We start from the raw sequence: 27,461 nt of genomic DNA, 5'->3' as shown, positions 1-27,461 counted from the left end.
AAGGTGGACACACTAACCACTGGATCACCAGGCCACCATATTGTTGTGGCCCCCTTAGCAAGAGTTTTGAATTTCTCCACATGGCACCTTCAGTTGATTTAGCGCAGTTTTATCAGGGCAGTGGTTTGGTGCCCACTCTTTTTCTGATTGGATTGGATTGTATGTAACTTTATTCGTTTTGCAGTGGAGAAATTGAAATTTCACAGCAGCAAAGTTATGAAAGGTAGAGGAAAGGGAAGAAAGAAGTAGAAAAACAAAATTCAGGAGCTGCTGGAAAGTCAACCACCTCGCGGCAACATCTTGAAGTCAACCACAGACTGCATCACAGACTGATTTCATGGACCAACATATGTTTATGGGCCGCCAAATCATGGCGCAGAGAGAATGAACATCCTTTCAGCAGCGTCCCCGCGGCGGGTCTTGAATGCGGTTCCCACTCAAGTCTAGAAGCCGTTGGTTCATTTGATGTGCAACACATCACAATACCAACTTCAAAATAAAAGCCTCACATCGATGTCATTTTTTATTTTGAAGTTAACACATTGAGCCAACTCATTGTGGCTGTGAAGTTGACTTGAACTTTATGAGTAGTTATCCTCCGCACAGACCCTGAGTTGCAATTGCAGACGTGTATGTGGTTGCTATATGGTTGGTACACAAAAGCCCACTGAGACAAATGACAGTATGATTGAAAACATTCTACTGCACAGTAAATCAACACGCCCTGGATTAACAAGGCCCTTTGAACAATGCTGATTTTGTTGGTCTGCAGTCCACTCTGCAAAAAGTGTGTGAAAAGTTCCCTACAATGTTTTGCCATGGGTTATGGTTGCACTAGCAACCAGACACGATGTCTCTTGACTCCTTTACAAGTCAGTCATGGTAAATGGGGTCACAACAATTGTTAACTCAACTGGAACAAAACAATATTTCTGTTGTCTTTCACTGCTTTTCTTTTCCCGATAAAATCTAAAGAATACTGACAAAATCAAATAAAAGCTTCCTTATTGGTAGTATTGCAGTCCATCTTAGTATGACAGCATCAAATCTTATATAATCTTCAAAGCTGCTTGATTCTGGCTCTCATCTCACCAGGCAATAAATCACTTAGTGGCATGGGAATGAGGATGGGGAGAAGCACTCTTTTCTCTCATCTAATATGAGATCCTTACCAGGTTAGCAAGCAGGCTTTAGTCTATCGCTTGTTGACTTTTGATTAGTCGTCAATCTCCACCCTGAGATGGTCGTCAGCCCATCGCAAGGGGGATATCGAAAAGCAAGCATTCATACTCAAAATCAGACCTATGGACAAAAATGTTCAATGGTCCTCTTGGTCATGGCTTTAGAATGTGGGAGGAAACCCAGACAAAAGCCATGTAGGCACGGGAGTAAATGCAAACTCCGCACAGGATGAAGTAAATATTCGGCTACCAATGCATCTGACCCATTGAAGCAAAAAAAAAAACTCATGGTGAGCCCATTGACCTGACAGTGCAGAGGTCACGGGGTTGATTCCGGTTGATCTCCAGCTTTCATGTGTGGATTTTGCATGTTCTCCTCTCGCGTGCGTGGGTTTTCTCTTGGTACTCTGGTTTCATCACACATTCCACAATGCATGCATGGCAGCCTGTTTGAACACTCTAAATTGTCCCTCTGAATGTGTTTAAGTGTGTATCGTTGTTCGTCTGCGTGGCTGTGACTGGCTGGCAATCGGTACAGGGTGTCCCCGCCTTCTGCGAGCACACGACACAGGAAAGGCAGACGACAGAGCTTGAAACAAAAAAACAAAAACAAAAAGTGAAACAAAAATCAAAATTGAAAGGTGACAAATTGGTTAGAAAACAGTGAAATTTGGACTCTTTTCAACTTTATTGATAGTTCAAAGGCAGAGTGTAGACTGCAAGGTTAAAATATCCCATCAATCAGGCTCCACAAATAACCAGCACAAGCCATTTGTACAATTTGAAGAGAAAAGACAAGCAAGGGAACCAGCTATTAATGAAGGTTCTAGTGTGTCTGCCTACAACTGTTGATGTTGCAATATCACAACTTTCAAGATGTACAACCCAGAGCTCCTTGAGACACTCTACGCAAAAAGCTATCCATTCCATCAAGCCATCAACGACCATCGCAAAGGTAAATAAAATGACTTTATCATACGGTACACTTTTTTTCTTTAATTACAATACAATAGAATATTTATTATACAAAAAATAAGGTATATTTTGTGTAGTTTTAAGTCTTATTTAGTTGAATATTATGTTTCATGGGGACCTGGGAACGGATTATTCTCATTTTTAATGGTTTCGTATGGGACATTAATGTTTGGAATACACACTTTTCGCCGTACACACTGTTCGGTTTAAATTCTTGTTCGTCTTTCCTGGTTCGGTATTGTCGGAAGTTCACCTGATAAAAATATCAGCAACGACGATAGATGGTGAACAAAAAACTACTTTATTCTAATGAGACAGAAAAAGCACTTCTCGTCTCGGTGGGACGAAGACATGAGCACACGGACAAAGATAGAACAAAGAGAAGAAGCAAAGAGACAGAGATCCTGCTCTGACAAGTTTTTAAACATACACAGTGGCGATCTGTTGTCCAATCAGTTGCGGACAAGTCGATCTTCCCGTCCAATCGGTTACGAACAACTCAGTGTTGGGAGGGTCTTAGATTGTCGTTGGAGCTGTTGCTTCTTTGCAACGACTATTGAACTAATAAGACTGATAATTTTATTTAACTAAATTAGACTGAAATTAAACGTGCACTAATCATAATGTATACTAAGCTAAACATGAAAAAACATATGTTTACTAATCTGAACATGAAATAACGTAATATGTTTACTAATGTGCATAAACACTCTATCACACACTCTCTCTGGGAACCAATTAAGTGCGTAAGACAAGGTCTTACTGTAATTGCCAAATATGTTTAAAACCCTTGCATGCATCCTCCAACCTGATAACGTGATAACTATAGTAACCCCTGCCACTGCAACGCTTAACATTAACCTGACACATCATACATTTTCATTCACACGTGTTTGAGAGATTATGAGGACCTTGCTTCTGTCACGTTCCGCCAGCGACAGTGGCAGCTGACGAGTTGGAACGTAGTAATTGGGGAGGATCGCTATGCAGGTGACAGAGGCGTTGGTGCTGACAGATGATTTATTCACTTTATCCAAGATGGCGCCGCGGATGGCAGCCTCGGTGACACGCTCCCTAATATTGTTCCTGGTTTTGTCATTTTCATTTGTTTTTTTGCGATCCTACGCGACTCAGTTACACGAGGGAAGAGTTACTGAGCATTGGGGAATCCACTCTTGGACTATTTTCACCGACACCCACTCTCGAGGACTTGCACACTGCAAGAATCCAAACTAGGGCGCGGAAAATCCTACTGGACCCTCCGCACCCTGCCCACCACCTTTTCCAGCTACTCCCCTCAGGCAGGCGCTACCGATCCATGCGCACCAAATCCAGCAGACATTTAAACAGCTTCTTCCCCCAAGCCATTAACTCTTTGAACTCTTTCAACAGTAGCCAAAATGGAACTGTATAGTGCCACTTAGCAGTTTTTTTGACAACGATACTAGTGCAGCATGTTCTACCGGAAACAAATTCCTTGTGTGTTCTACATACTTGGCAATAAAGATGATTCTGATTCTGATTCTGATTCTGATGAACAAAAAGCGCGGGTCCGATACAACGCGGACCCGGAAAAAAAACTTGTTGATCAAAAAGTGACAAAACAGCAAAGCTAGTGGGTGAGCGGGGGCAATCCGCCCAACCTCACTAGCGAGTAGAAAAATTAAAAGGCACACGAGGGTGCAAAACAGCATACGATACAGGCCGTACAAAACGACGCGATCGTAGCTTATAAATACCTCGTATCGAATCGTATCGTTCAAGGCGCGAGGCGTCATAATATTCCGACGCTGGGTGAGAGCCAGCATCTGTTTTAAATGTCCAAAAGTCAGTGATGAGGGAATTGACAGCAGCTGGCAGACGTTGAGAGCGGAGGCCCCGCCCAGCTGTCAACTCGCTCATGACAGCTTCACCCATCTGATGAATTATCTTGGCTTCATTGCTTATTGTTTAATAATAATGCTTATTGTTTAATAATAATAAAAACAACAATAATCATAATTATTATTAATAATAATAATCACATTATTATTATTGTTGTTTTTATTATTGCTTTTTTATAACAAACATGTGTTTATTTTAAATGCACTGTACACGAAGTCATGTTGATATATTGTGCAGTCTAATGAGAGTCCCATTCAGAGCATGATTGCTTTCTCAACGACCATATTTTCCTGTGTATAAGGCACACCCGAAATCCTTAATGTTATTCAAAAGATGACCCTGCGCCTTATACACAGGTGCGCCTTATAAGTGAAATAATATTGAGCCACAACAGGTCTCACAACTACTGTCAACAGCCAGCGACTCCATTTCCCCATTTAGAAGAAGTAGTGCGCAACTCCAGCCTCTACTGTCACGCCTTATAATGTTGGTGTGACTTATATTTGGATTTTTTAAATATATTTATATATTATGTTTGGGAAACCTTTTTTTAAGGTGCACCTAATAGTCCGGTGTGCCTTACATATTGAAAAAGTTTGAAAATACAGCTTTCATTGGGGGTGCGCCTTATATTCCGGTGCACCTTATACACTGGGAAGTATGGTAATTTTAATGCAGTACTGGCATGTGTACAATTAATACCGAACACATTTAGAGAAATGATGTGTTGAATTTACTCACTTTTATTTCATTAGATCTTGACACTGACACCTGGATCCAGATACATTTTCAAATAAATGTAAAATCAATTTAATACATGTAATCTAGATCCAGATGATTTTATTTACTGCAAACAGTTGTCAAAATACATTTCCTTCGATGAACATTTTTCCTCCTGCTGTCAGCTAAAAATGGCATCATACAGACACACGTCTCAGGTAACAACCAATCACGACTCATGTGACGTTGACAAGCTGTTTTGATTACACATGAAAAAATCATCATCGACAAAATATTAACTCTTACTCTTGAAAATTGCAAAATATGTTTTGTGTCCTTTAATTCTTGTTGTGTTTTGAAAATAAGTTTTTCCTCTGACACCTCATAATGTTAAAGGACACCCGACACCATGTTTTTGTTTCCTAACTGACATCGTTTTATAGCATCTAAAATACCCAAAACATGCAGGCTGATACTTTTACTCAAATGCAAAACACCAATAAAAATGACTGAAAGTGTCAAAATGACCTCGGAAATGGCGAGTTTCAGAAGATCCCGCCCCCTTCTCCGTGACGTCACGCCAGGATACTCCAGACACAAAACAATGGCTTCAGAGAGTTCAGATTCGGAGAAGATGCTTTCTTGTTACTCATCCAGCTATAAATATGATTCAAATAGTACTGAAGAGGAAAGCATAAATGTTTGCAATCGATTAAAGAAGTCCTTCCGTATCAATTCGAGCCATCTGGACTCCAATGTAGCTCCCAGAAAATGCACAAGATGGCGCATAAACTCTGTTGGAAATGGGCTGATTTGTCTGCTGAGAATTTGTGTCCATTTTTATGGTGTTACCGCAATTGGTAGTGTTGGTGCGACACACAACGATTCACCATCGCATTATTTATGTGTTTTTCCTTCTAATTTCGCCATCAACACGGATCAACACGATGTTTTCAGACCAAAGTACCCAAAATGCATTGTGTGTCGCTTTCTCGGTCAGTGGCGTTCCTTCCGTTTTGTGACGCCAGGAATCGTCACCAACTCGAAAACCAGACTTCCTGAATATTCAGCGTGAGTCTTAAAACGTAAAATATAGCTATATGCCATGGAATCTTTGTAAAATGCGCTCAGTAGAAGTCATTTTACAAATTATGGACAGCACTTGTCTGGAGGTGTCGGTTGTCCTTTAAGCATCACTTTCCTCTACCCACCGACAGGAGCTGAGGGAGCGCGTGCTAAGGGGAAAGTACCGCGTTCCCTTTTACATGTCCACCGACTGTGAAGGGATCCTTCGTCGATTTCTGGTGCTCAATCCGGCCAAGCGCTGTACCCTTGACGTGAGGATGACTCAACAATAAAACCAAGTTTTGTCCATGTAGCAAACTTACATTTTATGTCTCTACAGCAAGTCATGAAGGACAAGTGGATAAATTCAGGGTACGACGGTGAAGACCTAAAGCCCCATATAGAACCCGTTGAAGACTACAGCGATCCGGCCCGCATTGGTGAGTCTATAGTATATTGGTTGTATGCTGACCGAACATGCTCAATGTTGTCAGAACGCGAGATGATTGACCGTGACCATTTACTGTTTGTGTGATTCAGAGGTAATGGTCGGCATGGGCTTCACCCCCGAAGAAATCAAGGACTCTCTGCTCAATCAGAAATACAATGAGGTCACCGCTACCTACTTACTGCTGGGCCGCAAAGGCGATGTGAGTTATATACATCGACTTGTATTTATCATCTATGTATGTGATGTGGTTTCATTTACGGCATCATTTACATCCCTGCTGCCCTTGGTACCTGCCAAGTGAGATGGTCACAATTCATGTCTACTAATTTCCTACAAGTTCTTAAAGGACAACCGACGTCACTTTTTTGTTTTTTAACTGACACCAGAAAAACGTTTTATAGCATCTAAAATACCCAAAACATGCAGTATGATATTTTTTGTCAAATGCAAAACACCAATAAAAATGACTTAAAGTGTACAAAATCGGCAAAAAATTGAGGTGCGAATTGGGCATTTTCCGAAAGTCCCGCCCCCAGTTCGTGACGTCACGCCAAGACTTCTTGCATTGCTAGTGAATCAAAACAATGGCTTCAGATTCGGAGAATATGCTTTCTTGTTCCACATCCAGTTATGAATATGATTCAAATAGTTCTGAAGAGGAAAGCATACATGTTTGCAATCGATTAAAGAATTTATTTGTGCCATTTTGAGGCAACATTGGGGGTAAATCTCTCAACCAAAAAAAGAGGCACAAAATGGCGACCTCCTGTGGCCACCTCCGCTTCCACAGGCTGATAAATTCCTTATATGGCGCTTGGACGCCCTCTTCTGGCCTTCGGGCGGCTTTTGGGTGCAACACGAGGTCCCCAGACCAAACAAGTACAGTGAAATACATTGACGTGATGGAGGGACCGCTACAATGCGTCTTTTTTTACGGTAAAGGGCAGTCCTTTACTGATGTCACGTACGGACTCGTCACCAACTCAAAAACAAGACTTCCTGACTATTCAGCGCGAGTCTTAAAACGTAAAATATACCTATATGCGGTGGAGTCTTTGTAAAATACGCTCAGTAGAAGTCATTTGAAGCCATTTTACAAATTATGGACACAACTTGTCCGGCCGGAGACGTCGGTTGTCCTTTAATGTCAACTCTCAACAAGTCTTTCAGCTCCTCTTGTTAAAAGCTGTTTTCAACGGGTGGACCAACTTCAAGGTCAACTCTTACTGAGATACTTCAACAGTTCTGATGTTGTCTATTTTATGTATATGTATTTAACTCATTCACTGCCATTCCCAAATTTATTTGGGAATTGAAAAGCATGACGTGAAGCACCATTCCCGATTTTTTTCGTTTTTTTTCTTTCTGGAGGGCGCGTTTGAAGCTTTGGTCAGACCTCTGGCAATGTTTTTCCCTCCGACGAGGGGGCAGCATTTTACTTTTGTACAACTGCCCCCACTTTCAATGCAGATGACTCTAGAGCCAATTAAGCTCAAAATAATCATTTTTTTCTGATGAAAGAAGAGAGTCTAAGGTTTCTTATGCGACATTGAATGTTTATATAGTCCTAAAACGAACTTAATTGGTTCCCAGAAAATGTGTGGAAGGCGAACAGTTTGTCTACCAAACATTTATTTCCCATAAGAAACCATTAAAAATAAACATAATCCATTCCCAGTCCCATAAAACATAATTTTCTACTAAATAAGCCTCAAAACAACACAAAATATACCTTAGTTTATGATAATAAATGTGCTATTGTCTCATCTCATCTCATTTTCCGTACCGCTTATTCCTCATTAGGGTCGCGGGGGTTGCAGGAGCCTATCTCAGCTGTCTTCGGGCACGATTGTATATGCTATTGTATTGTAATTAAATAAATAAACTGTACTATATAATAAAGTCATTTTATTTACCTTTGTGATGGTCGATGTAGTTGCCTCTTGATGATATCCGAGTGAAGTTGCCGCGCTTTCTCGGCGATAATACCTTCACTCACACTGTCCCCTGCTAGCTGCTTTTCATTAATCCAAATCAACAGATGTTTTTCAACCTCTTCTACTGCCTGAGACCGTTCCTAAGACAACACAGAAACACCCTGAGCCACACGTAGCAATGGTCGACTTAGCATACTGGTACTGGGACGCTAAATCACACCTCGTTCGTGTTTCTCAATGATCTCCTTCTTCAATGATCTCCTTCTTCTGTCTCCTGCCTGGCAGTTCAAGGCACCCTTCTCCCGATATAGTCACTCTCTCTCCTCTGGACATGTCCAAACCATCTCAGTCTGTCCTCTCTGACTTTCTCTCCAAAGCCTCTCATATGAGTTGTCCCTCAGATACAGTGACGTGCGGTGAGGTACATGGCTGGTGAGGCACTGACATCATCACAGTCAGATTTACAAACATATGAACTCTACAGAGTAGCTTATTCACCATTTGATTGGCAACAGTTAACGTGTTTTGTTTAGAATGTCATGTCTGCATTCTTTATATAAACTGTAGCAGAGAAGAAATTAAAAAAAAAAAAACTTTATTATCGTGCTACCTTTACTTATAAATGAAGTCCATGCGCCGCTCCTTCTGAAGAAAGGTATCGATACCTTCTTTGTAGAAGCCTTCCTTATCTTTCTTCAGTTTTAAAAGTCTCTCTATTTCTTTCAATTTAGATATGTAATCCTCCATTCTGAAAATAAGGCCAAGCAACACGAAAAAAATGACTGGATGGTTGCACTTAACTTTCTAACTGTTTACTGTAGCTTGCTGTCACTAATTCTATTATTGTGCAGCCCAGGAGTCGCAAGAAGAATCTCTGTAATCACCAGCGCCCCCTGTCATGAGGCAGGAGAACTGTGTGCCTCATCTGTGCAGACAGTTTTGATAAAAATAAAATAAAATAAACACTGTAGTACAGTGTTTATAATGTAAAGTGACTCTACATTATATACACCAGCTAAACTGTAGAAATTTAGTTCATATACTTAAAGTGTTAAAACACTTCAATAGCAATGTGCAGAGGGACAGCAATGAGGTCTCACTGCAGAGCAAGCCAGCACAGTCAGCATAGTCATTGCGCAATCTACGGTGAGGCTCAGCAGGCTGCTGCCTCACCGCTTGTCTCTACTTAGTATTTGAACGGTAAATGTGAAAATTCAGCGAATTTGAGAAAAAATCCAAAAATGGTAAAGTTAAATTGAAAAGAACTTTAAAGTACAAATCACTAAATAAATGTAACTGTTTAATTTATTTTTTCATTTGATATTTCCATGATGACAGATGAGGCACGGCCTCACCTGCCTCCCCTGACTGCACATCACTGCTCAGATATATTAATTCCTGATTCGATCCAACCTGGTCACTCTCAAAGAAAACTTCAACATCTTCAGCTCTGCTACCTCCAGCTCTGCTTCCTGTCTTTTCTTCAGTGACACTGTCTCCAGTCCAAACATACTGGCTGGTCTCACCACCGTTTTATACACTTTTCCTTTCATTCTAGCTGAAACCCTTCTATCACACATCACATCTGACATTTTTCTCCAGCCGTTCCAGCCTGCCTGGACACGCTTATTCACCTCTTTTTCACACCCTCCATTGCTCTGGACAGTTGACCCCAAGTAGTTAAAATCCTCCACCTTCTTTATCTCTTCTCCCTGTAGGAGCTCTCTTGTACTTGGATCCCTCTCATTCACACACACATATTCTGTCTTGCTGCGACTGATCTTCATTCCTCTCCTTTCCACGGCATACCTCCACCTCTTGTTTCTCCCCCACCTGTTGCCTGTTCTCGCTACAGATCATAATGTCACCTGCAAACATCATCGTCCAAGGAGATTCTTGTCTAACATCAGCAGGATTTTTTTAAACACCAAATATTTTTCTGTGTGAAACAAATCTTCATTTTGTGTCCACAATTGGATTGGAGTCTCACAATTGCACACCTGATACATACACAATGTCCAAAACATACAGAGCAAATCCAAAACTCTACCATTTAGAGAGAGAAAAAAACATTATAGTGCTTCCTTGACATATCATTTTTTCTAAAGTGTCACTCATACTTTTTGCATCTGATTTTAGGAGGGCAGCGATGCCCGCACAGCTAGTACATTGTCCTTAGCACGGGTGCGACCCAGTCCTATCACCAACGGAACCAACAAACACTCGTCAACAGCTACTGGCTCCTCTTCCTCTTCCACCTCCTCCTCACACAGTAAGACACAACGCAGTGCCTCCACTTACCACAGGCAGCGACGACACAGCGACTTCTGTGAGTATCTACTCTAAAACTTCTTCTAAAACTTCTGAATGTGTTAATGTTACTATAGTGCAGCAGTGTCAAACTCATTTTTTTGCCGCGGGCTACATTGTTGTTACGGTTTCCTCTCAGTTATGAATTTGGGGAAACCATTACAATGTTTCATCCACTCCACATATTACATACAGAAAGCACAACAAATGAATAAATAACTAGTTTTCAAATCTGAAGAAGCAATCTAATGGCTGTTATTGTGGTTTACAGACAATAATTTGAAATTTTGGTTCGGACTTTAGCAATCACCATGGCACTTGATATGCTTGATTTGCTTTTGCGGGCCGAATAAAATGATGTGGTTGTCCAGATTTGGCCCTCGGGGCTTGACTTTGACACCTATGCATTAGAGTGTGGAATGTAGCTTGTCAGCAAAGCTGGTTCAATTTTCGACTTCCCTTTGATAAGTCCACTGGAAGCTCTCGATGCAGAATATTCCTTATATGAGTCTCTTGTCTGTCTATGCACTGCTGTCCTCCACAACAAAGGCGGACCGTCCATGCCCGTCATGCACCCCAAAAGGAGCCCAACGAGCACGGGCGAGAGGGAGTTGCGAGAGGGACGAATGCCTTCGCGTAAGGCTAGTTGCAGCGTGATGGGAAGCCACAGCCTCCCCCCTTCTAGTCCAATGGTTAGCAGCGCCAACAACCCCAACAAGTCGGAGATACCAGACCGACGTAAAGACATGACTGCCACCACTGTGAGTGTTTTCCTACTCAGTGCGTCAGGGACCGCTAGTATTTATTCATGAACTTTTTTTTCTAACCTGTATCACAATACAGTAATCTTTATTGTGAGTTGGAGGCCCTCTTGTCGTACAGTACACAAGCCACCATAACAAAATAGCGCAAATGCAGTCACTAAGCAAAGTCATGTAGGGATACTGATACAATGACAAATAATGAGGGCATCAAGAATTAATTTCTTATTTATGACTCAGATGCTTTTTCCGACAGCTTTATGGTCGACCGAACTTCCAACTCAATGCCCAACCTTCAGTTTGTGACAATGAAAAGCTCTACTGGGCGTTCTCAGTTCCTAGCGGTCATCACATATATGGTTTTGAGGTTAGGAATGACATGCAATGAACTACCGTATTTGCCACACTATATGGCGCACCAAAAAGCATTACATTCTCTCAAAAGCCGCCGGTGTACCCTATAGTGTAATTTATGCGCCTTATATATGGATCGATAATCTTATTTCTCGGACAGAGTCTTTTAACTCATTCACTGCCATTCTCAAATGTATTCGAGAATTGAAAATATGATGTAGAGCACCATTCCTGAATTTGTTCGGGTTTTGTTTTTTTCTTCTTTGGGCTCCGATAAAGCACTGGCCACGATGGAGCAGTGTTTCCCTTTTTTCATGTTAGTGCTATATTCCAGCTTCAACTGTTGTTAAAGCGCTATATAAACTAATATGTGTGTATTGCATTGTATTTTGGACAGCTGCCCTCATTTCAAGCTCATATAACTCCAGACCCATATAATTTAAGAATTAACTTTTTTTCTGATGAAATAAGAGTCTAAGTTTTCTTACCCTGCATTGAATGTTGATGTAGTCCTAAAACTCAATATTCTGTGGGTCCTGGAATTTAAGTGACAATGACAAAAACCCTGGCAGTGAATGAGTTAAATATTCTGTAAAGCACTTTGTTACAATTGCGGCTATTGTGAAGGTTCTATGTAAATAAAGCTGTTTTGTATTTTATTGTATTCCATTTGCCGTAACTCCATCGAGTGGATACATAACTCAACCGCAGGAAACTATTGTAGCTTTAATTCAATGTGCCTTACAATGCAGTGCTTATATATGAAAATTGTTTTAAAATAGGCCATTCATTGAAATGGGTCATTATACTCCAAAGCGGCTTTAAGTGCGGAAAATACGGCGGTTTTAGCAGCGATAGGAACAGAATCACAAACTAATATTTGCATGGCAACACATCAAAGCTGAAATATGATCTGAGAGAAAAATTAACCCACAACTGACTTCATTTCATTCCAACATGTATGGACATTAACCCTTTCATGCAACCTATAACCTGATAAGATGTCCACTGTAGTATCTAACCACTGTCCCTGAGAACGTTCATGATAGACGACATCATGTTCTGAGATGACTTCTTTGACATCATCACGTGGAAGAGTTTGATATACATTTTTGTGCGGGACCAGTGCAATAAGCGCAACATACATGTCATTATCTTTCATTGTCTTCGGTTTCCATGTGACAAATATTTGTTTGTTTCACTTTTGACAATCAAGAATAACATTCCTGGAAGCGCAATGACACGCCGAAATACATACGTGTGCACGGATCGCTCAGGGGCTGACAGGCACTCTCTCTTGCAGAATGGGAAAGACAACAGGTACTGCTCTGTTTTTGTTGTGGTTAGTTGTTTTTTTCTTTGTTTTGTTTTGTTTTTCTTACAAACATAAACTCACAGACTGAGTATGCTGAAATGCGATTTGGTTTAATTTTAACATCTTTTTTTTAGCTAGATGTCCTGTTTTGGGTCTGGGAACATTTTGGGTTGACAGGACGTAAACACAGTGATGCCTCGGCTTATGAACGCTTTAGCTCACAAACTTTTTGCCTTACGAACATTAAATTTTGCGAGACTATAATCTTGGCATACAAACTAGTTTTCGGTGGACGAACCAAACCACACAGCGCCACGGTGGCTGGCGCACTAGTTTTCGTCAAATGAACACCAAACCACATGGTTGAACAGCACCACGGTGGTTGGCAGACTAGTTTTGCACACCCCGTTTGAGTGCAGACATAGTTTGCTATCGAGTGGAGTACTTTTGCTATTATGGAACCAAAAAGACCCCACCACAGGCTAGTGTTAAGCCAAAGAGGACACAAAAGAAAATTACGGTCGAGCAGAAGGAGATCATCGAAAAACACAAACGAGGTGTGCGTTTGTGACTTAGCGTCCCAGTACCAGTATGCTAAGTCGAGCTACGTGTGGCTAAGGGTGTTTTTGTGTTGTCTAAGCAACGGTCTCAGGCAATAGAAGAGATTGAAAAGCCTCTGTTGATTTGGATTAACGAAAAGCAGATAGCAGGGGACCGTGTGAGTGAGGGTATTATCGCCGAGAAAGCACGGCAACTTCACTCGGATATCATCAATTGAGGCAACTACATCAATGACCATCTTTAAGCTAAATAAAACGACTTTATTATACTGTACAGTTTAATTATTTAATTACAATAAATAGCACATTTATTATGCATAAAATAAGGTATATTTTGTGTAGTTTTAAGGCTTATTTAGTAGAAAATTATGTGTTATGGCAGGGGTCGGGAACCTATGGCTCGTGAGCCATATATGGCTCTTTTGATGATTGCATATGGCTCGCCGATAAAACTAAATACATATTTTTGTTTTTTCGCCGTTCATTTCCCGTTGGGGCTGCAGTTGGCAGAAAGCGCAGTTTTGATTGGATGTCACTGACCTAGGTTGGCCGAAAGCGCCATTTTGATTGGATGATAGTGGCCGTCATGTTGAAACAGGTAAACGCCCCGTTAAATGAGCCCAACTAATGCACTTCAGCGTTAATGCACCGGAGCATTAGAGGAGAGAAAATGTTCTGATTCTAATTTGCAATGATACAATACCATCGATGAAACAGTCGAATGTCAGTGACATTTTAACAAGCCCCATGTTAACGTTAGCTTCAACATACTTCTGCGAGAAGTAGATTGCAGATAGCAAGTGTGGAAGTTTATGAGCCGTGTGCAGGCTAGCTAGCAGTAACAGGCAAATTGAATTTCATTCCGATCGTTTGCCTGGATTTTTACCAATCACGAGGAACGGAAAACCATTCATGTTAACGGTGAGTACTATCACAAAGTCATTTTAAATAATACATTCTGATATTTTGTTGAAAAGTGGCCGCGCGTGTGTGTGTGTATGTGCGCACGCGAGCGTTTGTATGTGCGCGCGCGTGCGTGTGGCTCTCACTGAAAAACATTTCTAAATATTTTACTTTTATGGCTCTCTTAGTCAAAAAGGTTCCCGACCCCTGTTTTATGGGGATTATTCTCATTTTTAATGGTTTCCTATGGGAATCAGCCAGTGTCTTCTTGTGCCGGTCTCAAGCCCGGATAAATACAGATGGTTGTGTCAGGAAGGGCATCCGAGGTAAAAGTTTGGCCAAAACAAACATGCGAATCAAACCTCTGAGGATGGAGGACACTGATTGGCTGTGGTGACCCCTTGAAGGGAAAAGCCGAAAGGAAAAGAAGAAGATTATACATAAAATAAAGTATATTTTGTGTAGTTTTAAGGCATATGTAGTAGAAAATTAGGTTTTATGGAGACCTGGAAACGGATTATTCTCATTTTTAAGTTTTTCCTATGGGAAATTAATTTTTGGCAGACAAACTTTTCGCCTTACGCACACTTTCTGAGAACCAATTAAGTTTGTAGGCTGAGGTATCACTGTAGTAGCATTTAATGCAAAATGTATAAATCAAAGTCAAAATATGTTTAACTGTTCAACTCTTCAATGATTCAAATAAGCTGTTGATCGGCCTTGAAAATGCGTTTGTTTGACCTAATGTTTCTGTTTGGTGAATGCAGCTCTTTGGGCCACCGCATGCCTGCGGCTTCTCCCTCTACACTCAGCATTTCCGGGGCTGGAGCGGCATCTTCCTCATCTTCGGACCGTTGCCGTTTGACCCGAGGATCCACAATCCGCAGCACCTTCCACGGGGGACAGCTGAGGGATCGTGGGCCTCCGATTTATTCTGCCCCGCCCACTTCACCCACGCTGTCCCACCATGATGCCAGCCCTTTGCCACATGCTCGCACCAGGGCTACCTCCAATCTCTTCACCAAACTGACCTCCAAACTCACTCGCAGGTAACTTGTATGGTTTCCACATCTTTCAATTCCTTGTACAGTAAAGTCTCGTTATATCGATATTCAAGGGAGTCCGAAAAAATATCGATATAACCGGGACTATCGATATATCCGACCCTGTTTGCATGTAATTTTCTCCGTGCGTGCATAGAAATAGTATCGATATAACCGGGACTATCGATATATCCGATATCGATATAACGAGACTTTACTGTATTTGGAAATAATCTGCAAATAATGACTACGCTCTAGTATTGAGTTGGAAATGTGTATGCATGTCATAAAAGCAAGATTCTAATATTTGCTTCAGAGATGGTTAATTGAAATGCTCGAGGGAGCCACAAGTTTTCATTATAGGACAATGCACTTTCTAACCAGATATACAGTGATACCTCGGTTTACGAACCCCTTGGCTTACAAACTTTTCGGTTTACGAACGTAGAATTTATGAAAAATTTACCTTTTTTTCGGGATACACACGGAGCTGCTACACTGAGTGATGTGTCGTTCGCGAACGAGCCCGTTCTCCTAACAAGAAAATAGCAGCCGGCTCGTTTTTGTCCTCTATTCCCCGCCCCCAGTCTTCGGTTAAAGCCACATGATTGGTCAAGAACGCAGCAGTGAGGGCAGGTGGTTTAAACATTAAAGAGACAGGCAGAAGACAGAGAGAGAGAGTGGGAAAATGGATGCAAAACAGTGAAATTTGGACTCGTTTCAACTATGATAGTTCGAAGGCAGAGTGTAGACTGCAAGGTTAAAATTACCATCAATCAGGCTCCACAAATAACCCGCACAAGCCAACTGTACACTTGATGCTAAAAGCTATAAACCCAGCTAAACACAACACGATTGATGCTTTTAGCCCACTTTGATTCTTACCATACAGCTTTGAAAGCAAGACTTCATTATCCTCCATAGCATTTTGATAGCAGATCTTAAACTGGTAAACACCAACATTTTTATTTGCTACATCTGTCCAATCTGTAGCTACTTTTACCATTTTGAAAAATAACTTTAAATTAAACACAGGCTTGAAGTATCTATTTACACCCTGTTTTTAAACCTGGAAGGTTGTCCTGGTCAGTGCTTTGAATTATTTCAGGTTTTCAATTTCATCAAATTCAACGTTTTTATTTCTGTCACTGTGGTTTTAAAGGACAACTGACACCTTTTTTTTTGTTTCATAACTGACATCAGAAAAACGTTATATAGCATCTAAAATACACATAACACGCAGGCTGATATTTTTAGCCAAATGCAAAACACCAATAAAAATGAGTTAGTGTCCCAAAACTGCTTCAAAATGACCTCGGAGATGGCGAGTTTCAGAAGGTCCCGCCCCATTGTTCGTGACGTCACACCAGGACGTCCTGCCTTGCTCTAGAATCAAAACAATGGCTTCAGATTCGGAGAAGATGCTTTCTTGTTACTCATCCAGTAATGAATATGATTCAAATACAGTAAAGTCTCGTTATATCGATATTCAAGGGAGTCCGAAAAAATATCGATATAACCGGGACTATCGATATATCCGACCCTGTTTGCATGTAATTTTCTCCGTGCGTGCATAGAAATAGTATCGATATAACCGGGACTATCGATATATCCGATATCGATATAACGAGACTTTACTGTAGTTCTGAAGAGGAAAGCACAAATGTTTGCAATCGATTAAAGAAGTCCTCCCGTATCAATTCGAGCCGTCAGGACTCCAATGTGGCGTCCCAGAAAATGCACAAGATGGCGCCCAAGCTTCGTTGGAAATGGGCTGATTTGTCTGCTGGGAATTTGTGTCAAATAGTATCAAATAATAGTCTTGGTGCAACACACAACGATTAACCATCGCATTATGTCGATGAGAAGGTTTCTTCAGCCGTCATCTGTACAAAAGTGAAGGTTTCGGACGTTTCGCCTCCTATCCAAGAGACTTCGTCAGCGAACTAAAGTCTGACTGGTCGTATCGGCCCCATTTATATATCCCTAATGTCCAGACCTGGTGGCGCCGGACACAGCTATGATAGGTCCCTACTCTCAGGTTGGGGGGGGCGCGGGACCCCCCCCTGTGGCCCCACTGATTGTTCCTACATTCCTGACTAACGATTGGCCTATTACACCCACTCCCCCCGGTATCACCTCATCAGCATAACGACCCTCATCAGCATTGCGAAAGTTGCCTAACCTGTTTTGCCTGAGCAGGCTATTGTATGAACGATCCAAATTGAACCTCACACCACCCGACCGGTTTAATGAAGGATTTTGTTGTTTTATAAGAATCGCCTCTTTTACCCCCCTTTCAAACCATCTATGTTCTTTCGCTAAGATTTTAACCTCATTGTCGTCAAATGAGTGGTTAGTAGCTTTTAGGTGCAAATGTACTGCCGATTGAGGCCCACTAGTATTATCCCTGCGATGTTGATAAAGTCTTTTTTTGAGAATTTGTTGAGTCTCCCCAATGTACTGCTCTTTACAATTTTCATTCTTACAATGTATGGAATAAACTACATTACTTTGTTTTTCATTTGGTAGCCTATCTTTTGGATGCACTAATTTTTGCCTTAACGTGTTTATCGGTTTGAAATAAGTAGGAATTTTATGCTGCCAAAGGACTCTTTGTAATTTTTCAGAAACTCCTGCAATGTACGGTACTGCTACTCCTCTCCTTTTAGAATCTTGAGAATTATTGGTTTCGTTCGCTATTCTTTCTTTCTGACATTTGTTGAATGACCACTGAGGGTACCCACAGTTAGTGAGTGCTCTCCTGATATGTTTTGACTGTACGACTGAGAGCTTACACAGACATCGCATTATGTGTTTTCCTTCTAATTTCGCCATCAACGCGGATCAACATGAAGTTTTCAGACCAAACAAAGTACCCAAAATGCATTGTGTGTCACTTTCTCGGTCAGGGGCGTCCCTGACGTGAGTCTTAAAACGTGAAATATAGCTATATGCGATGGAATCTTTGTAAAATATGCTCAGTAGAAGTCATTTGAAGCCATTTTACAAATTATGGACACAACTTTTCCGGAGACGTCGGTTGTCCTTTAAATTGAATAATGTGCATTGTCCCAGTGAAATGAATACATATAAGAAGGAGAAAATCCTCCAAAACCATAAAACGGTGAAACTAACTTTCTTCAATTCAACTTGAGTTCAACCCAGCTGGGATCCACACGTATGAGACTGTTTACTCATATTAGAATTTTTGCAAGTCTGTCTGTGGCCCCAGATTATCCTCCGTCCTCCCATCTCTCTTGTCGTCATAATCGCACATGACTAATCTAATCAAACCACAGCTTTATCCTTAGCACTCACTCAATACCTGTGTCCCACTCTCCTCTACCACTCGGTCTCCCGCGATTCAATTATCTCTCTTGTATGTCTTGAACTCCCCTTCCCCCTCCCTTCACCGCTCTTGCCCTATATTCCCTCTTTTCTCTGGCATTGTTTCTTAATCTGCTTTTCTACCATCATGGCATCAGGGTCAACCTTGACCCGTCCAAGCGACAGGGCTCAAACAAATCAGTGTCGGGTTGCACTCTTCCACAAGGATCAAAAACCGTTAGTAAGTTCCCGTGTGTCTTGCTTCTTCCTTGTGTGCCTGCGCTGCTTCATTGTCTGCCTGGTCACATGGGAGTTACGTCAGTCCATGAATGCCTTGACTGATTTATCTGTCTGGCTCTATCTGTTAATTGTTACTTTGCATGATTTTTGTTCCAACTGTGATCTTCATTTTATGCTTTGTCCTACATTAGGTTTGAAGCATGACTTTGCACTGAGCAAGAAAGCCTGATTTGCCTTTATTATTTGTTATTCACAGGATTGTTATAATTCACAATTGAGACAATGTCATTGTGTCGTACCTCTTCCTCCATCCATGTATGCTGATATACTCTGGTTACATTGAAGACACTACAGACATTTTCATAACGTAAAAAGTGATATTATAGAACAAAAAGCAAAAAGAGACAGCTAGCTAGTCAACATCTGTAGAATGACAAATTAAGGTCTGATGATGTCGTGCCCTTCCTTATATGAAGTGGCTGTAACAGGAAGTGAGACAGATATTTAATAAGGAATGTTTGTTTATATCCCTTCTTTTATCAATTACTGTATTTATTCGAGTATAATGTGCAAAATTTTCTACCTAAAAAAGAACTCAAAGTTTGGGGGCGCGTTATAAAGGAGGCCTGGGAAAAACAAATCTCATTTATATTTCATGCTGTATCCCTTCCAGGAGGGGGCAGCATTTCCATGGCTATTCTCCATAATCTCTGTAGATAAGGTTCAGTTTTGATTCTCGGAAAGAACCGGACCACGCGCATTCCCCTTTTTTTTGTTTGTTTCTTGGTTACCATTTCTTTAGCTACGCTTCAGCTTCATTTTCTTTCCTCGCATCGCCCACACTGAAACGTGAGTTAAGCATTGCTGTTTTGCACATTTACCAATATCCAGAGTTTCGATTAAGTGTTCTTCATATTTTAATTGATATAATGATAGCTGAGAAAAAGTGAAACACAATTTTATACCGATTTTTAATTGAAAATTAGGGGTACGCTTTATACACGTGTGCGCCTTATACTCGAATAAAGACGGTAGGCACTCCCAATCTCCCAGTGCAGAGGTCCAGGCTTCCATTGTCCTTCCTGAGTGGAGTGTCATGTTCTACCCATACTTAGGCATGTTTTTTTCTGGGTACTCCAGTTTCCGCCCACATTACTAAAACACGCACAATGCAAGAATGCAACACGCTAAATTGTCCCGCGGTGCGACTGTGAGTGCATATTGTATGTTTGCCTCAAGATTGGCTAACAACCAGTTCAGTGTGTACCCCTCCTGCTGTCCAAAGACAGCTCAAAGAGGCTCCAACATGCCAACGATCCTCTTGAGGATAAGTAGATGAGAAAATAGCCGGATAGATCAATGAAAAATATACCATATTTTCCGGTGTATAAGCAGTGTCTGAAACTCGTGGCAAAACGTTAGCGGACATCCGGGCAGACAACTCAGAAAAGTTGCCTGCCCCATTTTTCACAACTTGAAACACAATATGGCTGGCAACCAATTCAGGGTGTCCCCCGCCTCATGCCCGAAGACAGCTGAGATAGGCTCCAGCCCCCCCTGCGACCTTAATGAGGACTAAGCGGTACGGAAAATGGATGGATGGATGAATAAAACAAACGTTAGATTTGAAAAAAAAATCATTTTTCTTTCTTGAAGACGTTGTTGGCCACCCGGGCTTTATGGGTAGTGGACACTCTTTTCTGTCCATTGATTTCTTCTGAATCAAGGTTCCACTGTATCCAAACCGACCTGTGTACACTTAGGGGACCGGTACATGGCTACATACTTCTTTTCTTGTCCAGCTTTGTGTACACCACGGGTGCCCAAGTCCAGGTCCTGAAGAGCCTGTTTTAGCATGTCCCCTTCCAGCTCCAATTGAACTGATTTAAATGATCAGTATTGTTTTTCCTGATCATCTGAGTCTATTGTGTTTATGGATGGAAATGTGTAAAAGAAGCTGTATAGGGGATCTCAAGGGCCGGACTTGTACGCATTTGTTGTCCACATAACAAAGGCATAAAAAAAGAAAGAAGTATGTAGGTCATGTCACCTGTGCAAATAGAGTGGAGCTGCACAACACGTATGTCTCTTCTGTGCAGTTCTCATGGCTGATTAAGTCAGTTCATTGATCGCGATGACAGTTTTGCTTTCCAGCAGCTGCACTGTGAACGACCTCTGCATACGTTATGTGCTCAATGTTGCCAGGGAGTTTTCATTATCAATTTGTGGTTAATGGGTTGAAACTCATTAAATGTTTATTTCATGTGTTCCAGTAATGTGCAACTGTTGCATTTTAAAGAGGAATCAATGCATGCTTTAAATTAAAGTGAGCTAGCTGGTAAGGTTACATACGGCCTGCTTGCTGTTAACGCTTGCATGTTCTGAGCCTCATCTCATCTCACTGGCCAGTGTTTGGTGGCTGTTGACTGCTATGGATTGCCTTTTACATAGTATATCTGTCTTCCAGGGTCACAAATGAATCTGAGGGAATCAGGAGATTTGCGGTCACAAGGTCAGTGCCCTTCGCGAATGTATTCGGGAATTGAAATATGACGTCGAGCACCATTCCCGAATTAGTTTGGGTTTCGTTTTTTTTTCTTGCTTGGGTGCCAATAAAGTCTATTAGCGATCTGGCTGGCTGGGTATCTGTCTGTCTGTCTGCCTGTCTCTCTCTCTCTCTCTCTCTCTCTCTCTCTCTCTCTCTCTCTCTCTCTCTCTCTCTCTCTCTCTCTCTCTCTCTGTCTATCTATCTATCTACGCACAGTGATACCTCAGTTTACGAACCCCATGGCTTACGAACTTTTCGGTTTACGAATGTAAAATTAATGAAAATTTTACCTTGGCATACAAACTATTTTTCGGGAGACACACGAAGCTGCAACAATGAGCGATGTGTCGTTCGCGAACGAGCCCGTCCTCCTCATAAGAAAATGGTGGCCAACTGTTTTGTCCTCTATCACCCCCCCCCCCCCCCCCCCCCCCCCGTCTTTGGTTAAAGCCACATTATTGGTCAAGAACGCAGCAGTGAGGGGCAGGGGGTTACAGACAGAGAGAGAGTGGGTGAGGCCGTTCTCCCAAAAACAAAATGCCGTCTTCGGTTAAAGCCGCGTGATTGGTCAAGACCGCGGCAGTGAGGGCGGGGGTTAAACATTAAAAGACAGGCAGTCGACAGAGAGAGAGTGGGAAAACACACACACACACAAGAAAGGGAGACGACAGAGCTTGAAACAAAAAAAACAATAGTGAAAAAACACAAAAGTGAAATGGTGAGAAAATGGGTATAAAACAGTGAAATTTGGACTCATTTCAACTTTGATATTTCAAAAGCAAAGTGTACACTGGAAGGTTAAAATATCCCATCAATCAGTCTCCACAAATAACCCGCACAAGCCATCTGTACACTTGATGCAAAAAGCTATCAACCCAGCTAAACAGAACACAATTGTAAAATTATCACAGAGAAAGCACCTCCAAGGGAACACTCTGTCTGGGAACCAATTAAGTTCGTAAGCCAAGGTATCACTGTATTCGCTATCTTGCTGGCTAGCTATCTCGCTATCTATCTATTAGCTATCTAGCTGGCAAGCTATCTACGCATTAGCTGGCTCGCTACCTAGCTATCTATCTATCAGCTATCCAGCTGGCTAGCTATCTATTAGCGGGTTGAGTGAATGCTGGCGCGTATGGCTGCCGCTGCTCACCCACAGAAAAACATCCTGTGACTGTAAAGTGACCTTGAGAGTTTTGTACGGCGCTTATAAATGAAATTTATTATTATTATTATTATTATTATTATTATTATGATCACATCTCATAGTCTTATTTCCTGTTTTAAATTATAATCCAAGCAATCACTGTGTCTACCTTTTCAGTTGCCATCTACCTGGGTATCAAAAAGCGTCCGAGCCCAGGGCCGTCGGACGTGGCTGGAATCTGAGAAGCAGTGGCCGGCGGGACCCTGCGGAGGTTGTACTGGCTCTGCGGGAGGCAGCACTCGGATGTGGCTGCCAGGTACTCCATGCCGGCCCCTTTCTGCTCTCCTGCACCCATGGCGTGGCAGGGGGCCGTGTGGCTTTTGAGGCAGAGGTGTGCCATCTTTCCACGGGCTCCTCCGGGACTTCAAATGGGGTGCGCTACACACGACTCTGTGGGGCACCATTAGCTTTTCGGGACATTGCCACCCAAATATCAAAGGATCTTGAACTCTGAATGGAGGGTGGGCTTTGACAACAGGTGCGGGGACGGGTCAGTGTGTGTGCGAGTGGTCGAAATGGTGTTGAGGTGTGAAATGGGAAGGGAGTTCGGACGATTTTAAAATAATATAACTTTTCTCCCCTGCTTGTTCACAACTTCCCCACATATAGACACGCACACATGCACACACACTTGACCCTTACAAAGACGCGCGCACGAAGGCAACAACTCCAAGCCACCTCCTCTCACTCTCCTTCCATCCGGTCACACCACAAAAGCTCAGCACTACTCGCTGAGAAACTTCAACCACTGGACCTGGATCTGACTGAATCTAGTTCAATATTTTTTACTACTACTCTAGCCATAATTCTAATATTTTTTTTATTTATTACTGGAATGGTTGTTTTGAATTCACCATTATTTTTACTAGTGCAGAAAAAGACATGGTTAATTGTGTTTCACTAACAAGTTCATCCTTTTTTGAAATATTCAATCTTTTCATCTTGACGTACGCTATAACATTTTTCATACACTTTCCGGTCGTAACATATGGAGATGGGTTGGCTCTGTGCCAGACAAGCAATGAAGTTGCGTTGCTTTGATTAGTCTACATCACTAGTGTACAAACGACACTGACAACTGCACCGGATTAAGGTCAGTGGGTGCAGGGTTGGCCAGTCAGAAAGTGACTAACACGAATGAATCTGTGACATCTTCAGCTTAACAAGGTATTGGGTTTTAGGCTTCTTAACACATTTGCGGGTGCCACGTGAGCAGAAAAATACTTTTGAGTGCCAGTAGAGAGGACACGGATGAGGTCATTCAACTCCAAGGGAAATGTATGATAAAGATTTTCACATCCAGTAGTTACGCTCAAGTATATTTATTTTCTTACCAAATTTGGACTGATTTTTTTTTTTTTTGTGAATTGTTCCTATGATGGAAACGTGCTGAAGCTTATCACAGCTGGATTTGTGCAAGGATTCCCTGAACCGGTCGCAAGTCAATCACAGGGCAAAATACACACGACACGATAGCCAGATGCTAACTGCTTTGAGGACTCTACAGAGCACCGAATAATGACGATACAGTAAAAAAAAAAATGGTGGCTTGAATTTACTTTTATTTAGCGAAGTAATTGCGCAAAGTAAAATCATCTGCATACAGATGCATTTTTAAAGTAAATGATACAACGATGCAAATTTCCCCATTGCGGGACGAATAAAGGTATTCTGATTCTGATTCTGATTCTGATTCTGAACGATGAAAAGGTTTCTTCAGCCGTCATCTGTACTTCTTTGAAGGTGTCGGACGTTTCGCTTCTTATCCAAGAAACTTCGGCATCAAACTAAAGTCTTACTGGGAGTTTAGGCCATATATATATATATATATCCCTACTGTCCAGACATTGCAGGAGTTTCTGAAAAACTACAAAGAGTCCTTTGGCAACACAAAATTCCTACTTATTTCAAACCGATAAACACGTTCAGGCAAAAATTAGTGCATCCAAAAGATAGACTGCCAAATGAAAAACAAAGTAATGTAGTTTATTCAAGACATTGTAAGAATGAAAATTGTAAAGAGCAGTACATTGGGGAGACTAAACAAATTCTCAAAAAAAGACTTTATCAATATCACAGGGATAACACTAGTGGGCCTCAATCGACAGTACATATGCACCTAAAAGCAGTGGCGTGCGGTGAGGTTCATGGCTGGTGAGGCACTGACGTCATCAGTCAGATTTACAAACATATGAACTCTACAGAGTATCTTATTCACCATTTGATTGGCAACAGTTAACGTGTTTTGTTTATAATGTCACTATCAGCATTCTTTATATATACAAACTAGCGTAGAAAAACATATTATCGCGTTACCTTTACTTGTAAATGAAGTCCATGCGCCGCTCCTTCTGAAGAAAGGCATCGATAATTTCTTTGTAGAAGCCTTCCTTATCCTTCTTCAGTTTTAAAAGTCTCTCTGTCTCAATGGAGATCACTGCCAGTGAAGAAAGTCGTCCTTGATCAGTCCTGTTCTGACTGGATGTTTTCAGTCTTTTCAGTGCTGAGAATGACAATCTCATCTACTTCTACAGCAACAAATGGGGCTGCACCGATCTCCTTTTTAATGTCATTTCTAATGATATCACCAACTGCTTCAATTAAATCGTTCTGTATTCTGTCTCACAGGCTAGAAAATACAGTGGATGTCCCAAAATGACTCGCTAGCCTGTCATCTTTCTCAGCGAAAGCATGTAATAGTTCAACATAGTTGCCACGATTAGCAGAGCCTTTACTTTCATCATTTCCACGAAATGCCAGCTGTTGTTCGGCAAGGAAGCAGGTGGCATTGATGAGATCTTTTAAAATCTCCCAGTTCTCCTTTACCTTAGCATTGTGGATGCTGATGTTGAGTCTTCGCTCATTTTTTATGAGGCTCCGTTGTAAATTTTTCAGGTCGCAATATCCCATTTGAGTCCAGACATTGTCACAAGTTGAGAACAGAAGGCAGGAAAAGCAGAAAAGGCGGTTTTTTGCTGGACATCCGCACAGCCAGCTTTTTCGTGTGTACCAGTCCGCCTGAAAAGAGCGAGTATTGTGTCCCGTTGTCTGAAGCAAACCTTTTAGCTCCGGTGTTGGTCTTCCTTTAATTATTACCTCCTGCTTCGATTGAAAGTCCAGTTTAGAAAATTCTTTCAATTTAGATATGTAATCCTCCATTCTGAAAATGAGGCCAAGCAACACGAAAAAATGACTGCAGGGTTGCACTTTACTTGCAAACTGTTTCCTGCAGCTTGCTGTCCCTAATTCTATTATTCTGCAGCCGTGGAGTCACAAGTATCTCTGGAATCACAAGCGCCCCCTGTCATGAGGCGGGAGAATTGTGTGCCTCACCTACGCACAGAGTTTTGATAAAAATAAAACAAAATAAACACTGGAGTACAGTGTTTATAATGTACAATGACTCTACATTATATACACCAGCTAAACTGTCGAAATTTAGTTCATATACTAAACGTGTTTGAACGCTTTAATAGCGATATGCAGAAGGACAACAATGCGGTCTCACTGCAGAGCAAGCCAGCACAGTCTGCATAGTCATTGCGCAATCTATGGTGAGGCTCAGCCGGCTGCTGCCTCACCGCTCGTCTCTACTTAGTATTTGAACGGTAAATGTGAAAATTCAGCGATTTTGAAAACAATCCAAAAACGGTGAAGTTAAATGGACAAGAACTTTAAACTACAAATCACTAAATACTGTTTCATTTATTTTTTCATTTGATATTTCCATGACAGGTTTCCATGATGACAGGTGAGGCACTGCCTCACCTGCCTCCCATGACTGCACGTCACTGCCTAAAAGCTAGCAACCACTCATTTGACGACAACAAGGTTAAAATCTTAGCGAAAGAACAGATGGTTTGAAAGGGGAGTAAAAGAAGCGATTTTCATAAAACTAAATCTTCATTAAACCGGTTTGGTGGGGTGAGGTTCAATTTGGATCATTCGTACAACAGCCTGCTTAGGCAACATAGGATTAGTAATACTGATGAGGTGACACCGGTCGAAGTGGGGCAATCAGGCCAGTCGTTAGTCAGAAGAATAGGAACAATCAGTGGAGCTGCAGGGAGTAGTCCTCTGCTCCCCCCAACCTGAGAACAGGGACCTATCATAGCAGAGTCCGGCACCGCCATGTCTGGACAGTAGGGGGATATATATATATATATATATATATATATATATATATATATATGCTGACGAAGTTTCTTGGATAAGAAGCGAAACGTCCGACACCTTCAAAGAAGTACAGTGACGGCTGAAGAAACCTTTTTATTGATGGACCACTCCTGTACGCCTGAGAGCTTACACAGACGTAAATGATACAACTGCTTAAAAATATGTACTATGACTGGATCCATATGATTGTATAGCGTGAAGCCATTTGACCAAATACAACTGAATACCCGTAAATTCACCATCCCATTTTTTCTATGTATGAAATTAAAAAAAACTGTTAAAGGAAGAGCAGCAAGGTGAATTTCTTTCAAACCAGCCTCCCTGCACAGGATGAGTGACAGCTTTTGTGCTGTGTCACCTGAGTTGAATTACCGTATTTTCCGATGTATAAACCGCTCCGGATTATAAGGCGCACCCCAATGAATAATTATAAATTTCATTTATAAGCGCCTTTCAAAATTCTCAAGGTCATTTTACAGTCACAGGATAAGTTTTTCTATG

At 41.6% G+C, this 27,461-nt stretch overlaps 1 protein-coding gene across 4 annotated transcripts in view; it reads left to right on the top strand.

The window, feature by feature from the left end:
- mark4a (MAP/microtubule affinity-regulating kinase 4a) overlaps window positions 1-24,415 on the top strand; it is a 50,879-nt gene extending 26,464 nt beyond the window's left edge. The window contains exons 9-18 of one of the 4 annotated variants that reach the window (XM_089017318.1): window positions 5,978-6,097; window positions 6,166-6,265; window positions 6,366-6,475; window positions 10,353-10,542; window positions 11,073-11,284; window positions 12,855-12,958; window positions 15,184-15,465; window positions 18,948-19,030; window positions 21,497-21,560; window positions 22,902-24,415. In XM_089017318.1, the coding sequence (XP_088873444.1) occupies window positions 5,978-6,097; window positions 6,166-6,265; window positions 6,366-6,475; window positions 10,353-10,542; window positions 11,073-11,284; window positions 12,855-12,958; window positions 15,184-15,465; window positions 18,948-19,030; window positions 21,497-21,560; window positions 22,902-23,238 (1,602 nt within the window). In that variant the 3' untranslated portion in view covers window positions 23,239-24,415. The remainder of the gene's footprint in view (window positions 1-5,977; window positions 6,098-6,165; window positions 6,266-6,365; window positions 6,476-10,352; window positions 10,543-11,072; window positions 11,285-12,854; window positions 12,959-15,183; window positions 15,466-18,947; window positions 19,031-21,496; window positions 21,561-22,901) is intronic. The other 3 variants (XM_089017315.1, XM_089017317.1, XM_089017314.1) reach the window with 3 other exon arrangements.
- Window positions 24,416-27,461: the final 3,046 nt, after the last annotated feature.

Source organism: Hippocampus bargibanti, linkage group LG16 (assembly GCF_051943395.1).
Source record: "Hippocampus bargibanti isolate YZ-2025 linkage group LG16, ASM5194339v1, whole genome shotgun sequence".
NCBI classification, from domain to species: domain Eukaryota; kingdom Metazoa; phylum Chordata; class Actinopteri; order Syngnathiformes; family Syngnathidae; genus Hippocampus; species Hippocampus bargibanti.
Note: the sequence above shows the minus strand (reverse complement) of the source record. Positions and strands in the feature narration are given on the sequence as shown.